Source organism: Antechinus flavipes, chromosome 2 (assembly GCF_016432865.1).
Source record: "Antechinus flavipes isolate AdamAnt ecotype Samford, QLD, Australia chromosome 2, AdamAnt_v2, whole genome shotgun sequence".
Classification (NCBI taxonomy): Eukaryota; Metazoa; Chordata; class Mammalia; order Dasyuromorphia; family Dasyuridae; genus Antechinus; species Antechinus flavipes.
In genome coordinates this window covers 165,188,450-165,205,020 of record NC_067399.1, presented here as the reverse complement: position 1 = coordinate 165,205,020, position 16,571 = coordinate 165,188,450, and the positions used below count along the sequence as shown (strand labels likewise).

The 16,571-nt window shown below is 33.5% G+C and overlaps 1 protein-coding gene across 1 annotated transcript in view; it reads right to left on the bottom strand.

Moving 5' to 3' along the window:
- The window catches only part of SEL1L2 (SEL1L2 adaptor subunit of ERAD E3 ligase), a 162,156-nt gene that overhangs the window by 125,143 nt on the left and 20,442 nt on the right, over positions 1-16,571 (bottom strand). Inside the window, exon 2 of the mRNA XM_051975899.1 lies at positions 15,282-15,337. Within this exon, the coding sequence (XP_051831859.1) occupies positions 15,282-15,337 (56 nt within the window). The remainder of the gene's footprint in view (positions 1-15,281; positions 15,338-16,571) is intronic.

Sequence of the window (16,571 nt, the reverse complement as noted above, 5' to 3'; positions counted from 1 at the left end):
TTGAACTCAGGAAGATGAGTCTTCCAGATGCTCTATATCCACTGTGCCACCTAGCTGCTATTAGAGATGTTAAAAAATTGATTGTAATGTCTTGGTAGTAGGTTTTCATTCATTAGATATCTTCATGCAAAAATTGAATGAGCATTTATTGAGATTTTGTAGGACATTTTATTCATATACAGTGGACTTTGAGGTCCCCTTAAATTCTGGCCTTCTGTGGTTCTGTTTGCAAACTATGGACAAGGAAAGAACCTATGTTATTGAAGAGATTGTAAGTGAACACCTTAAAATAAAAATAGTGATTCATAAAGAGTCATCATAGTTTTACTATGAGTGGTTACATCAAGTTAAACTTTTTAAAAATTATGTTCTTTGACAATATGCTTAGATGGAATTGGAATGAACTGAATAGCTGGACCCCACAGTAAGTCATTAATTTTTCAGTGACAATTTGGAAACAGATTTACAGAACACTGGCTTAATATTTTGGGCATTGTGTTGAAGGGATCCTTGTTCAGATATAGGTTGGACTAGATGGCCTCTGAAATCTCTCTTCTAAGTTGGAGATTTTACTTGGCAGAAGAGGTTTCTTTGACTAGTTTTTTGGTATTAGTAATTGGTTTTTAAAATTAAGTGTTAGGAGTCAAGAGTACCTGAGTTTGAATACTGCCTTAAGACACTTACTGTATATTATTGCTATTCAGTTGTTTTGGTCATGTCTGATTCTTTGTGACCTATTTGGGGTTTTCTTGGCAAAAATGCAGGAGAGTTTGACATTTCCTTTTTCAGCTGATTTCATAGATGAGGAAATTGAGGCAAACAGGATTAAATGACATGTGCAGGATAATAAGTGTCTGAGTCCAGATTTGAACTCAGGAAGAAGAAGCGTCCTGACTCCAGGCCTGATACTCTATCCACTGTACCACCTACTGGCCATGCAAACCTGGGTAAATCACATAATCTTTTTCATCCTCTACTTCTTCATCTATAAAATGGGAACAATGATAGCATCTACCTCAGAGCTAATGGGCAGGTAAAGTAAGCCTTTAAACACTATATACATGCTAGCTTAAATAACTGGAACAATTGACTGGTTTAAGAACGGGAAAGGAGTATATTGAACTTGGATATTGTCATGTATTTATTTAATTTATATTCAGAGTATATCATGCAAAATGCCAGGCTGGATAAATCAAAAGCTAGAATTAAGGTTGCCCAGAGAAATAAACAATCTCAGATATGCAAATTTTACCAGTCTGATGACAGAAAATGAAGAATTTAGAAGCTTCTTGATGAGGGTGAAAGAGGAGAGTGTAAAAGATGGTTGAAGCTTAACATAAAAAAAAAATTAAGTTCTTGACAATTGGTCCTATCAATTCCTGGCAAATAGAGGGAGAAGAAATGATAGCAGTATTAGATTTTATATTCTTGGTCTCAAAGATCACTGCAGACAGCAACTGTAATGATGAAATTAAAAGATGCTTGTTCCTTGGAAGGAAAGCTATGGCAAATCTGGGCTGCATACTAAAAAGCTGAGACATCTTGCTAGCAAAGGTCCATATAAGTCAATTCCAGTTGCAATGTAGGGCCAAAAGTTGGACCATAAGGAAAGCTGAGCACTACAGAATCGATGCTTTTAAATTGCAGTGATAGAGAAGACTTTTGTGAGTCCCATGGACAGCAAGGAGATCAAATCAGTCAATATTTAAAATAATCATCCAGTATATACACTGGAATGTCAAATATTGAAATTTTGACCACACGATGAGAAGATAAGATTTAATGTAAAAGACCCTGATGTTGGAGAAGATTGAAAGTGAAAGGAAAAGGGGGCAGCAAAAATGAGACGGATAATGTCATGGAAGCAATCATAAAGTTATTAATTAAAATGCCAAACAAAAGAAAATCTAAGACAGAGCTTGGTGCTCTTTATTTAAAACTTTCTTCCAGACCGATACCAATTGATCTGTCAGCCCTTGTTCAATTTAATTTTTTATTCAATTACGAATTTACCCAGGTAGACTTAGGTGAATTCCTTATACTAAATATCTTTAAGTGAAGATAGAAAAAACTCTAATTCAAACTGGTTTAGAAGAAAGAATCCCCAGTCAAGTATGGAATTTTTATTCTTTTCATCTCCTGTTTGACCAAATCCAGTTTTCCTTGATTCATAGATCTTACATTCCAGGTTCCTGTGCAATACAGCATCGGAATTTCTTTTTACCACCAGACAGCCCCATCTGAGCTTCCTTTTGTCTTTTGTTTCAACCACTGCACTAGTACTGGACCTACCCGTAGTTGTCCTTTGCTCTTCCTCTGTAGCATTTTGGACACTTTCTAACCTGAAGGGCTCATCTTTTGGTGATGTTTCTTTTATCCTTTTCATACTGTCCATGGCAAAGATTCTGGAGTGGTTTGCCATTTCCTTCTCCTGTGAATCACCTTTAGTCAGAACTACTATGACTGTGCATTTTGGGTAATCCCTCACAGGAGAACCCATAGTTTCATTGAGCTATTTATTGAAAGCCCCTCTGCCAGACCAAGGCAGTAATCCATGACAGTTCAGACTAGATGGCTACTAGTTCCTTCCAATATTTAGAATTCATGATTGGCTACCATTTACTCCACTCTGTTCACAAGAATATTGTGAGAAAGATATCCTTTGTTTAAAGTAGTTGCTTGAGCTACTTGTCTAAAAGGATATGTCTAAATAGTAGATAAGGGTTCTTGCACTGGTAGTATTATTTAATTCAAATTATTTAACTTTTCCTGAATTAATTACCATGTCTATTCAACTCAATTATAAACTTCATGGAGATTATATTTATATTTCTTTTATTCCCCTCAATATATTCTTTGTAGTAGACACTAAGTAATAGAAAAATCTTCCCTTCCTTCTCTCTTCAAAACTACAAGAAAACCATATACGCAGAAACAGGAGAACATGTGGAGAAGAATAGCAGTGCTATTGGCTTCATTTTCAAGCAAGAAATGTCAGAAAACCTAGATTCAAGGAGGCAATATAATTCCATTCTCATCCCTGGTCAGAGCACATCTGAAATTCTGGAACCATATTTTAGGAAGAATATTGATGAACTGGAAAGCATCTAGAATAGGGCAGTCAGTGTTTTACAAAAACTGATGTCATTCAGGATTGGTTAGATGAATTGGCAATGTTTGCCTGGAAAGGAGACTTGGTAGGGGAATAGGTAGAATTAATGTACTCTCCAAGTATTTGAAAAGCTATCACCTAGATGGGAGGGAAAAATTATAACCAAAAGGTGAAAATTGCAAAAATGAAGATTTCTGCTTAATGAAAGTAAAAATCTTCTTACTAATTACAAGTAGTTAAGAAGGAAGGGACAGACATAGAAGGTAATGGGTTCTCTTTCATTAGTTTTCCAAGGAAAGGCTGAATAATTATATGTTCAATATTTTGAAAAGGAATTATTATTGAAGGACAGAAGACTCCAGATGGCTCTCTCAATTCTGAAATACTGTGATTCTATAAATTATAAGGGACCATAGACATATGACTTAATGTGCTAACACATGGAGCCCATATTCTATGCATGTTTACATACCTATGTAAATAACTACATGAATGTGAACAGAGTTTTATCATTTGTAATTGGTTTATGTTTTGTTTTATTTAAATTGTAAATTCCTAGTCAATTATCATGGTGGCGTGGCTATTTAACTTTCTTCTTCCAGTAGTTTGCTTGAGAATCATAATCCTGGGAAACTCTGAGTGGTAAATGGATAGTTGTTTCCATATGTCATTTGATCACATTAGAAAATAATACCCTCCCGGCCCCCAATTTTGGCTCAAATTAAACTTATAACTGTATCACAAAACAGTTCTACCTTTTCTTCATTTCTGTTTTTAAAAGTTCTTAGCTTGATTGGTCCTCATCAAATTTTACAATATCAAATAATACAGAACTGTGGGTTATTAAACAGGGTCCCATCATATACCATATGAAGAGCAAAGTAAATGAGAAATGAAGGTTGAAAGATATTTTGTCCATAATGTACTTACTACCAAAGTATAAAGGTGCAAACTTTTTTATAAAACATTCACCCTAAACTAGAATATCTGAAAGCATTCTAACTAATAAAATTATTTATATGCTTTACATTTCTGAACTCTTTTCATTCAAGGACATTGAAACATTAAATGTTAATTCATCCAAGGTTCTTTGCTGATGGATGGAATGCATTCAGTGTTGCTACACCTGCTTAAGATATCCATCAAAATTCCATTTGTTCATGGGTCTTTAATAGCATTTGAGCTTTTTAGAATCATATGAAAATAATATGGGGAAGCACAAAGGTAAATAGTTCCAAAGGGTAAGGAGACCTTTCAGATACTTAATAAAAACCCAAATCTTTATTCCTTTTATAGTTGGGTTGTTGATGTTTATGATTTTTAGTCTGGATAGTAACCCTATCCAAAAAGAAAATGGTTCAGATAAGAAATGGGGGACAAGTAAGAAATTGGTGGTGAATTAAAAAGCAAAGATTGTCAAGTGTTCTTTTAATGAACTTCCAGTTTTCTCTAACTTTCTCTTTCTTTCTTTTTTTTAATAAAACTTTTTATTTTCAAAACATATGCATAGTTTTCAACATACACCATTGCAAAACCTTGTATTCCAAATTTTTTCTCTCTTCCTTCCTCTCCCCCATTCCCTAGATGGCAAGTAATCCAATATATGTTAAACATGTGTAATTCATCTATACATATTTCCACAATTATAATTCAACACAAGAAAATCAGACCAAAAAGGAAAAAAAAAAGATAAAGAAAACAAAATGCAAGCAAAAATAACAAAAAAGTGAAAACACTTATTTTGTAATCTATACTCAGTACCCACAGTCCTCTCTCTAGGTGCAGGTGGCTCTCATCATAAGTCCATTGGAATTGGCCTGAATCACCTCATTGCTGAAAAGAGCCACATCTATCAGTTGATCATCACCTAATCTTCTTGTTGCTGTATAAAATGTTCTCTTGGTTCTACTTACTTCACTTAGTTTCAATTAATGTAAATCTCTTCTCCAGGCTTCTCTGAAATCATCCTGCTGATCATTTCTTATAGAAAAAAAATATTCTGTAACATTCATATACCATAACTTATTTAGCCATTCCCCAACTGATGGGCATCCACTCAGATTCCAGTTTCTTGCCACTACAAAAAGGGCTGCCACAAACATTTTTGCACATTTGGATCCTTTTTCTTTTTTTATGATCTCTTTGGGATACAGGCCAAGTAGAAGCACTGCTAGATAAAGAGGTATGCAGAGTTTGGTAGCTTTTTAGGCATAGATTCCATATTTTTCTGCATAGTTCATGACTCCACCAACAATGTATTACTATCCTAATTTTCCCCAATCCCCTCCAACATTTGTCATTATTTTTCCCTGTGATCTTAGCTAATCTGAGAGGTGTATAGTGAACCCTTCTCTTTCACTCAATAAATAGGAAATTAAAAGTAGAACTTCAACAAAGACACTATAATAAGATTATTAAGAATAAAGGAGACAGTATAGTTCTGTGCCATGCTGGCAATGGCAATGTTTTGGGGATTTAATGAATTGACCATAGCAGAGTTTGGCAAACTATAGCCCATGGACCAAATACAACTGGGAACTAAGAATGGCTTTTACATTAAAAAATTTTTATTTTATCTAAAAATATAAAGAACATCCTTAGCTAGTCATACAAATATGGGTTCCCATTGGCCATAGTTTGCTGATCCCTAAACTATGGTATGACAGGGGCAAAGAACAATGTGGAATAGCATGTGAATAAACTATTGCAATAAGTACCAAATGGGAAGAAAGTTGAAAAAAATTTTTACTCTACCTGTAATATATATATAAAATTCATATAGATTTTCTTTCAAAATAAATTTAATCTAAATCATAAAATAAATGGAAAAGAATGGAAATGGGTTCAGGAAAATTCACTAGGCTATGATGAGTGCCAAGAGTCATGGAAATACAGCTCAAGTCAATGAATATTTATCAAGTGCCTACTTTGTGTAAAGCCCTGTGCTTATATGTACTTGAAAAGTGAAAACCAAAGGTCAGAAATGAAAGTAATAAAACTGAGGCTCTATAAGTCAAAATGGAAGAGAGTCAGTAAGAAAAGGGAGGCAAACATGTAATAATGCAACCAAGGCTCATAAACTTGGACGCTTCTGTACTGATCATTATAATAGTAAGACTTTCAAAGACAAATATCTCATTTTATGCTCACAACAACACTGAGAAATAGGTACTATTATTATGTCCACTTTACCAATGAGGTAGTTGATAGAAGTTAAATGGCTAGTATTTGAGGTAGGATTTAAATTCAGGTCTTCTAGATTCCAGCTTTTTATTCCCTTTGCTGCCTGATTCACTGAAATTTTTGATTCAGATCCTCATCCCTGTAATCATCAGAATTTGGCTTCTGCTTAGGGCCATAAAGCATGAGGAAAAGGTCCCTCAGATCCCATGCAAGCATTCAGGTTAACAATACACTAAATATCAAATAGGTTATATGTAACACAAAGAGCAGCTAAGTGGCACAATGGATAGAGTACTGGGTTAGAAATCAGGAAAACACCTTTCTGAGTTCAAATCTGGCCTCAGATACTTACTAGCTGTGTGACATCTAACCTTGTTTGCTTCAGTTTCTCCACCTTTAAAAAGAGCTGGAGAAGGAAATGGCATTATCTTTGCCAAGAAAATCCCAAACAGAGCCACTAAGAGTAAAATATGACTAAAATTGACTGAACAACAGCAAAAATAACACACCAAATTCACAAAGCAGAAAGGACTTGCCCCAAACTCATAAATAATAAAAAGAACTTCTCTCCCTAGTACTTTCTTATCTTCCTCAGGAAGGTACTACACTAGAAATAAGGGAAAAGCACCTAAGATCAACAGGGATTACATCTTCTTCTTCCAGTGAGGTCCACCTTTCCAGTGACTTCTATAGTGCCCAAGACTTGTCATAAAACTCTAGTTAGCAGCCTCTAAAAGGAGAAATAAATTGAAAGTGCATAGGGAGGCAATTGCCTTCTCCACTTTCATGGACCACAAAGGGAAGGGCAATATCTCAATTTGTTCCTCCATGTTCTGCCTCTGGGTTTTTACTGATACTTGGATTCCACTTTTGCTTGGTCAGGGAATTCCTCAGGTTGGTCTCATGATTGAATGTGGTCTAGAATTGCCTCCATTTCTCCACAAGAAATCTGGTGTAGGAATTTCCAGAAAGCTTAATTCAGGAAATCGGCTTGTTCAGGAATTCTTCCATCACCCTTCATTTACCATTACATTCAAGAAGCTTCTCATCACTCCACTGCTGCCTCACCCTTGCCATATCAAAGCACAGTAGATTTTCCCCACTCCCTCCTGAGGCAAGATGGATTGGGATAGTTTTGGTTCCCTGCAGGGTTCACGAGGATTTATAGGCTTCTGTTATGCATCTGTGTGTATTCAACTGGCTTATTTATGATCTCCTTACTCTGATTCTCTCTTTCTCTGGATCTACTTCCTTCTTTTAAAGGCCAATTCCATATATGACTTAATCACTCATCTCTAAAATGTGTTATTGTACATATACATATAAGTATATGTATATCTAGGTATATGTACAAGTGCAAGCATATCTGTAATACAGTACAACAAACATTTATGCAAACTTTACCATATGATAAGGCACTGGGCCAGATACTAGGTCTCTAGCACCAAAGGAAAAACAAAAAGTATATCCACCTTTCTAATCCAGAAAAGAAAATCTTACTTTATTTTTAATCTTGAAGTTAGATTTTATTTGGATTTTTAAATAATCTTTAAATATGGTCAATGTTTTGTTTTTCCCTCCCAATATAACTATAAAAATGCTTAATGTGTTTTGAAAATGACTTTCATTTAGAAAGAATTTATTCTAAATTTAGAAATTTATTCTGAGAATATTCTTAGCATCATTAATAGAAGCTATATTTATAATTTCTCCATCATCACATGAAAAGATCATAGTTGTAGTTAAATAGATGGCTGACTATATATTTGTGACAATGGACTTAAATGAATTATTGAAAACAAATATGATCATATTTTAAAAATTCAATTTTAGCCATGGACTTCAATGCCTCTTTTCACATTTTTTTCAACTACATCTACTGAGAGAATTTTATGATTACAATTTCATCTTTTCCCTGTTCCCAAATATTCTCCAGTGCAGTTATTAATGAGTAAGAACATCTCTTCTAAAAAAAAAAGCAAAAAGGGAAAAGAGGAAGAATACATATAATCCATATATTTTAGAATTGAATCTTGAATAATTGATAGACGTATTTTATTGGAAATATTTAGCAGAAGTTTTCTAAAGAGAAGGACAGTTAGATTTTTGGGGATATTTCAAAAGGGTCTTCTTTTTAAAATCTAATTTTAAAAATACAATATACCTAACTCTGACATGTGCAACAGAAGAGAAGAACATAGTTCTAAAAATAAATGTTTGCTAAAATAAAGAGGAGCTAATAGAGAAAATTACTTCAATGTAAACTAGATTCTAATGGATTTAATGATATTAAGAAGGCAAGGCACCAAAATTTATAAACAAATCTAATTACCAAATGGAAAACATGGGTTCGTTGTGACAACCATATTGGAAACAAGTAAATCTGTGTCTGGACAAGCCAAATGGACTATAGAGCTCAGAGAAATGGCAAATTTGTCAGTGTAGTGAGCTAATTTGGATAATTCAATTCCAAAACCCATTCCCTTCTCTTCTTATACTATTACCTTTTTTTTTGGGGGGGGAGTCTGAAACATCTAGATAAAAGATCCATCACTTTACTGCTCTACTAGGATTGAGTAGATAAACTATCTTTTCCAGTTTCATTGTACATACTTTCTTCCTCTACCATTTGATTTGTCCTTTTCTTCTTCTCCTGATGCATGACACTCCATTTACTATCCCTTTATCTTTATACTGGCTATTCTCACTGTAATGGCTTTCTCAATTTTGTCTCATTGAATCCCTGTCTTCCTTCAAGATTCAGCCCAGGCACTATGGTGTTGCATGTGGAGGAGTCAGGAAGGCTAAAATTTGAATCCTGCCTCAGCTACTGGTAGCTTTATGAGACTGGGCAAAGTTATTTTACCTGTAAAAGCCCAATTTCCTCATCTGTAAAATGGAGATAATGGCATCTGTCTTACAAAATTGATGTGAGACTCAGATGAGATAATTCAAAATTCACAAATCTTATTTAAAGATTAAAAAATTAAAATTAATTAAGATAATGGTGTTTTCTTTCCTGATCCCTCCCCCATCTCCTGGTGCTACCTCATTATCTTTTATTTACTTGTAGTCATTCTTTTTATTTATTCTATGTTTACTTATATATAGTCTATTGGAAAAAGAGCTAAACTTGGAACTAGAAGACCTGGATTCAAATACCTCCTGATACTAGTTACTTGTCTAAACCTGGGAGATTCATTTACCTTCTTCTAAATCTCAGTTTCGCTACCTTAAAATGGAGTTAAATAAGATTACCTCTAAAATTTCTTCCAGTTTCAAATCTATAATCATTTCATCCTATCAACCTAAATGTACATGTTGTTTCCATGAGAACACAAGGACCTTGAGAGTAGGTGACTTTTTATCTTTGTATTACATCTGTAGTACCTAGTACAAGGCCTGGCACATGTAAGTCCCTTGATAAATGTTCAATGATTGACTGATAACAGTCTAAGAACCTGACTGATGCCTGATTAATTTATATAAAGATATATAATATTATAGCAACCTGAGATGCTCAGGAGTATAGGTACAAAATAGCCTTATGATAATAAATTATGTATTGAGTAGTGGATTAACTCCTCGGGCCATTAGTTTATCATTTTCTAACACTAAAGAAAATCAATAATAAACAGAAGACCTATAAAAAGAGAATCTAGAAAATAAGGAAAAGTGTTCAAATAATTTAAATCTGTACATTAAAGATATCCATCCAAACTAAACATATTTCAAGGAAATACTGAATTATAAACTTAGTCTGTACAACTAATTATCAAGAGGCTAATAGAAACATAAATATTTATTAAGTGCTATGTACTAAATACTAAATTCAGGAGATACAAATTAAAAAATGAAAATTTTCTTGACTTAAAGGAGTTTGTATTCTAATAGGGAAAATCAACACATATAGAGAAATAATGACCAGGATAGGATGTTTTTATCTGGGATGGTAAGTAGAATAATAGGGTACTCAACTGTTAAGGCTTTTTTCAGAAGCAATAATAATGTTTATTAAATTATATTTCCCAGAGCAGGACAGACAGCAGGTGAGAAAATGACTGCATTAGGTCTAAGGCCTGCTAGATATATAATGAAATTTCAGCAAGTAAACAGTCACAAGAACCTGGCTCTGCTGTAGCATTTTCAAAGCTCTTCCATGGTGAGATCTCTGTGTTTGGTCAGAAGATATAGCAGCAGTGACAATAAATTGTAAAATAATTTGGTTTAAAAAATATGGTTGGCTCTTGGGGCTCACTCAGCCCAAGACCTTATTCCATCAATCAAGACAACCTAAAAAATGACAGCTGGAAGGTATTTTAGAGATCATTTAGTCTAACCCACTTGTCTTAGTGAGTCAATCAATTAACATTAAGTACTGGGCCTAGTACTTGGGGGGGGAGGTAAGACAATCCCTAACACAGGCAATTTAAAATCTAATTGGGTTTTAAAGATGAGAAAAAAGGCCCAGGTAAAGGAAGAAGTTTGTGGAAGGTTCCACAAGCAGTGATCAATAATGTGAGAAAAATCACACGATAAAGAAGCCAAGATTTTCATTTTGTTTTGTTTCAAATCCAATAATTCTTTCCACCACATCACATTTTCAACCAAATTGTGACTTATTCACAGTAATTCTTGATTTCTGTATCTTAGTGACAGAGTCGTCTGCTCTGTATGTTCTTTTGTTAACATCATCAATACTTTTACTTATTTACTCTCTACAAGGTGTGAATCAAAAAGGAAGCTAGCTCATAGAGAAAGCAGCTGTCGTTAATGGGGAACTTTGCATCAGTCAGGGAGATGATGTTAAATCTCAGATTGGAATAAGGGATCAAATTTTGAATAAACAGGTCATATCATAAAGGAGCTAAGCAACTTTTGGGCTTCTGTTCTGTACTTTTTTCCTACCCCAAAAGTATATATATCCTGAATTCTCTTGGCATTTTGATGGTAACTTCCATCATACTAAGCAATATTCGATGAGTGTTGACTATGAGCCTAAGGGTTCAGTCTCTCTACTTAACAATTGTATCATAGTATTTTATAGCTGATTTCAGGGGTTTTGTGATCATGGTATCTCTTGAATTTTAAAGTGTTCTTTTTATTCTGCTTGTTTCATTTATAAGAAATAACACCATTCAAACACTGATCAATCAATATCCACTAAGTGACTTTTATGTTCCATGCACTGTGCTAAGAATTGATTTTAAATAAAATGCTTTCACATTTTACATATACATATATTCGTACAAAATAAATAATATGATTGTTTTCTCTTTAAGGAAATCAAAACAAAAATTTTAAATGTTTCATCTGCTAGAGACTGATTTAAGAGGTAAAAATTTCAAATTACTGCTTTTCCCTTTGCTTTTAAAACAATTTTTTGTCTTTAAAATCTATTAGGAAAACCTTAAAGTTTCAGCTTTGCAAATATACTTTGTTTTCCTGAAGTTTAAAATTGTTATGATCAATTATCAGATACCTTTTCAAAGAAAGTAAACAAACAGTCAAAATATATAAAATTGATATGTCCAAAACAAAATTTATAATCTCATCCACCTAAGTGCTTTTTCCCCTACCTATCCTAATTGCCCTATCTCCATCAATAGTACCATTATCCTTATAGTTCTGTGAGCTTGAATTTTTGGAGTTGACTTTTATCTTTCATTGATTTCCATTCTTCTTGTTTTGTTGATAACTTTTCCACATACATTATTGCATCTTGCTAGAGTGCCAGCCTTACCCTAACCCTACATAGTATACTGCCCTATAACAAAGAAAAAGCACTGAACAAAATTTACAAAGAAATAACATATGACAACTTATATAACATTTAGAACTTTTGGGTGCAATTGTTAGAAGGTAAGACAACAACTGCCTAGGAATAGTGATATTATGATCCGTGATCTGTAAAATTTAGAATTTTTTTCTTAATAGTATTTTATTTTTCCAAATACAAATAAAGATATTTATTACAAATAAAGAATATTCATTTTTATAAGATTTTGTGTCCAAATTTTTCTCCATCCCTTCCTTGCTCCCAGACAGCAAGCAGTCTTATACAGGTCAAACAATACTTTTAAATACTTTAAAAAATATTTCCATATTTATCATGTTGTACAAAAAAAAAAAAGACCAAAAGGAAAAAAAAAAAAAACAAGAGATAGAAAAAGCAAATAAAAATGAAACAAAAAGGTGAAAATACTATGTTTTGATTTATATTCAGATGCCATAGTTCTCTCTCTGGATGTGGGTGTTATTTTCCATCCCAAGTCTATTATTGAATTATCTTGGATACCGCATTGCCAAGAACTAAGTCTATTACAGTTTATCATCACATAATCTTGCTGTTACTGTATACAATGTTCTCCTGGTTCTACTTACTTCACTCAGCATCAGTTCATGTTAAGTCTTTCCAGGCTTTCTGAAATCAGCCTTTTTATCATTTCTTAAAGAACAATAATATTCCATTATATTTATATACCATAATTAATTCAGTCATTCCTCAATTGATGTGCATCCAGTCAATTTCCAATTCCTTGACATTTCAAGTAGAGCATTTTTGCACATGTGAGACCTTTTCCTTCTTTTATGATCTCTTTGGGATGCAGGACCAGTAGAGACACCACCGGATTAAAAAGTACACACAGTTTTATAGCTCTGGACATAGTTCCAAAATGCTCTTAAAATTGGTTGGATCAGTTCACAACTCCACCAATAATGTATTAGTGTCCCAGTTTTCCCACATTTCCTCCAACATTTGTAATTAACTTTTCCTGTCATCTTAGCCAATCTGAGAGGTGTGAAGTATTATCTCAGAGTTGTCTTTATTTGATCCCCCACTTTTCAAAAGAGAGAAAAACAAAGTGTGTTTCATAATCTTTTCTCTAGGATTAAGGTTTACCTTTTACCTACCAGTCATCTATTGGATTCCAATTGTGTACAAGGCACAGGGCAAGATGCTAAGAGGGATGACAAGACAAATGTCATTTTCCTCATGACCATAATGAGAGATAAAATTATATTTACCCTGAATGTTACCCCTGCCCTCACTAGACTCATGGGCATTTGATAGAAAGTAAGAGAATTGCTTCGTTTAGGAGCAATGATATGTGATCTCCATCTGTACCCAAAGCAATATGGAAGAGGTGGATAGCAAATGTACTAGGATGGAGGAAGAGTATAGAACCTAGGAATAGGGCAGTGAAGGCAGTTTGGGCATATGACTGGGACAGATTGACATCACTTGATGCTACATGCTTCCTTATCTCCCAATTGCTCTTATTCAAATCTATAAGGACTAGAGATAAACACTTGAAATCTAATTTAGCTGTTTGCTTTTTCTTACATGAAATTATTCAAGACATGTTGAGTAGGGATATTTGGTAAGGACCCTATTTTTGGCTGGAACTGGGAATCTGGTCTCAGCTAGATAAATCTGGGGAATAGTTGTTAAAGAGTTAGATTAAGACTAAGTTACTTCTGCTGCTCTTTTCTTAAGACTGGACTTCTGAGCATTTCCCATATTTGTTCCATCCATATTATACAGAGGGAAAAAAGCAGGGATCTTGTGTTTACACTCTAGAAGGAGAAGTAAATGGCAGCTAGGTGATGCAGTGGATAGAGTGCTGGGTCTGCTAGGAGTTCAAATTTAGCCTCAGACACTTGGTAGCTGTGTGACTTTGAACAAGTCACTTAACTCTATTTGCTTCAGTTTGTGGCAAAGCACTCCAATATCTTGCTAAGAAAACCCCAAATGAGGTCACAAAGAGTTGGATGTAACTGAAAAATGATTGAATAACAACAAAAAGAGAAATAAAATAGATGATGAAACAAGAATAATAGCTGTTAAATGAATGAGGAGTAGGCAAAAGTCTGAATAATAGTAGGAAGTATAAATTGTTTTAGTGTTGAGTATTTTTTAAGCAAATTCTTATTAAAACAAATTTTCTGGTCAATAGATAAAAAAGGAAATTCATTGAGAAGTCAAATTAGTCACACATTCACACATATCTGCACATACTTATGTGTAGAGATACATATATACACATGTACACATGTGTACATATACAAACAGATAGAAAGCAGATAAAAATATCATCAAAAGTAGAACTAGGTTATTCTGTGAATGAGAGGAATAAAATAAAAATAAGTCCGCAGCTATAAAATCAAAAGGGAAAGATTAGAATAAAAGCTTGGTTTATGATTTCATCACTGATGCTTTGAATTTAAATACAAATATTTTGAGCATGACCTTTTCAAGACTTTTTACAGTCTCAATCTCAATCTGTTTTCCCTACTTTATATTTTATGCTTCCCTGAATATAAACTATAGTGAAACTGCATTGATTGCCATTTCTTAAAAATGGCCTTTTGTTCTCCTATCTTCCTACCCCTTCTTTGTATTTTTCTCTTATGCCTGGAATGCCCTCTCTCCCTTCTTTCTACCACTTTCCTCTTAAAATTCTACCCAACCTTTTAAAGCTTGTCTTGGAAACTACCTTCTTCTGGAGGACTTTACAGATCACCTCTACATCTCATCTCTCCAACAAACTCCCAGTTAGAAGAAATCTCTCTCTCCTCTAAATTATCAGAGTACTTGGGCCTTTTTGTGGTACCTATCATACTATACCTATTTCTCTGACAACCTTCCCTTTTAAATTATAATTTACTTGAGGAACCATTTTCTAAACAATTAACTTTTGTATTCCTCAAGGCATCTGCTAAGATACATTGAGCATATTAGGCATTAATAAATACTTGTGGAATGAAGATTTAAAAATGAATAGAAAAAACAACTATGAAATTTCCTAGAGAATTAGCAATAGAACAGGTAACACTCTTCAGTAAACTGATAAGAAATAATCACCTTGGTTAGTAAGTGATGTTATTGTTGTGAAAATGTGTATATACTTACAGCTTTTGTATTGGTTAAAAATATTTGTGAACTTTTAGGAGGTATGCTAAATATTGGCAAAATGTTTACCTCTTTAGAAATGTTTCTTTCTTTGTGCTTTTTATGATATTTTTCTGCTTCTGTGTCTGCAAGATAAAAAAACAAATCAAACTTTAAGAGCATTTTCTTTTTAAATTCTTAGTAGATAACTATCTTGTTATTTAAAAAAATGTTTTCTAGAGAACATTCAGAAACCAAGAATAACAACAGTTAAACATAAATATAAATTAGTAAATATTAATTTATTGTGAGGAATTTTTTAAACATATAGGTTGGTACTCAAAAGTCTTAATCCTTTAATCTTGCATTCTAATGGCATGAAAGATTACTAAGAATAATAGGACCAATTCCATCCTTTGAATTTTTTATCTTTTATCTTTAGCTTCTTCCCAAATCAAAGGTGAAATAAGTGGGATCAATGGAGTATTACAATATAGAAATAGAGGTATAAGCTTTTATCCTTTTATATTCACCTGTGTTCTAAAAACACATCTTTACATAACACTCTTAGAAATATTTTATTTATTTATTTATTAATATTTTATTTATGAAATATCACAAGCATTGAATGAATCAGATTTTGGACTTTGAGTTATAAGCAATAAAGTTAGTAAAATACATTTTGTCATATTTAATTTGTGAATGGTGGTTGAGATATTTTGACATAGATTTCAAGGAAAAATACACTTTAAAAATAGGTTTTCTACTATACCACATCATGTCAATTTTGCTAGATTATATAATGACAAATTTAATTGTATGCAATATTAAATTTTTTCAAACACTGTGACACTAATTTCCTGAACATATATTTGCATTTTTGACACCCAATCCTCAACAAACTCTGTGATGTAAGTGCTATCATTATCCCCATTTTGCAGATGATATAATTGAAGCAGGGTTACTCAGCTAGCAAGCAGCTAAGGCTGGACATGAACTCTGATCTTTTTCATTCCAGATCATGTTCTTTTCACTGTGCCGCCTAGAACTCTGAGGCAGATTGTACACTTAGTCCGCTGCTCATCCCATTACATCAATGTGGTCAGTTCAGATCAGTATCTTGTTAACTTAGGTTTGGTTTTGAAACAATGAAAAAAATAAATGATAATATTCAAAAACAAAGATTTCCTGAGCTACAGCATATATTCAATAAAATTACCACAGGCCTAAATTTGAATAGAAATGGTCCTCCTTTTGGTCAGAGGGAAGGATGTGGCGACTTGCCTGGTTTGGGGACATCCATCATATACGAAAGGCCCCAACTCCATGTTGGCAAGCTTCCTGTACCCTTAGGTGAACAGGAACCAGGCTAATATGCCC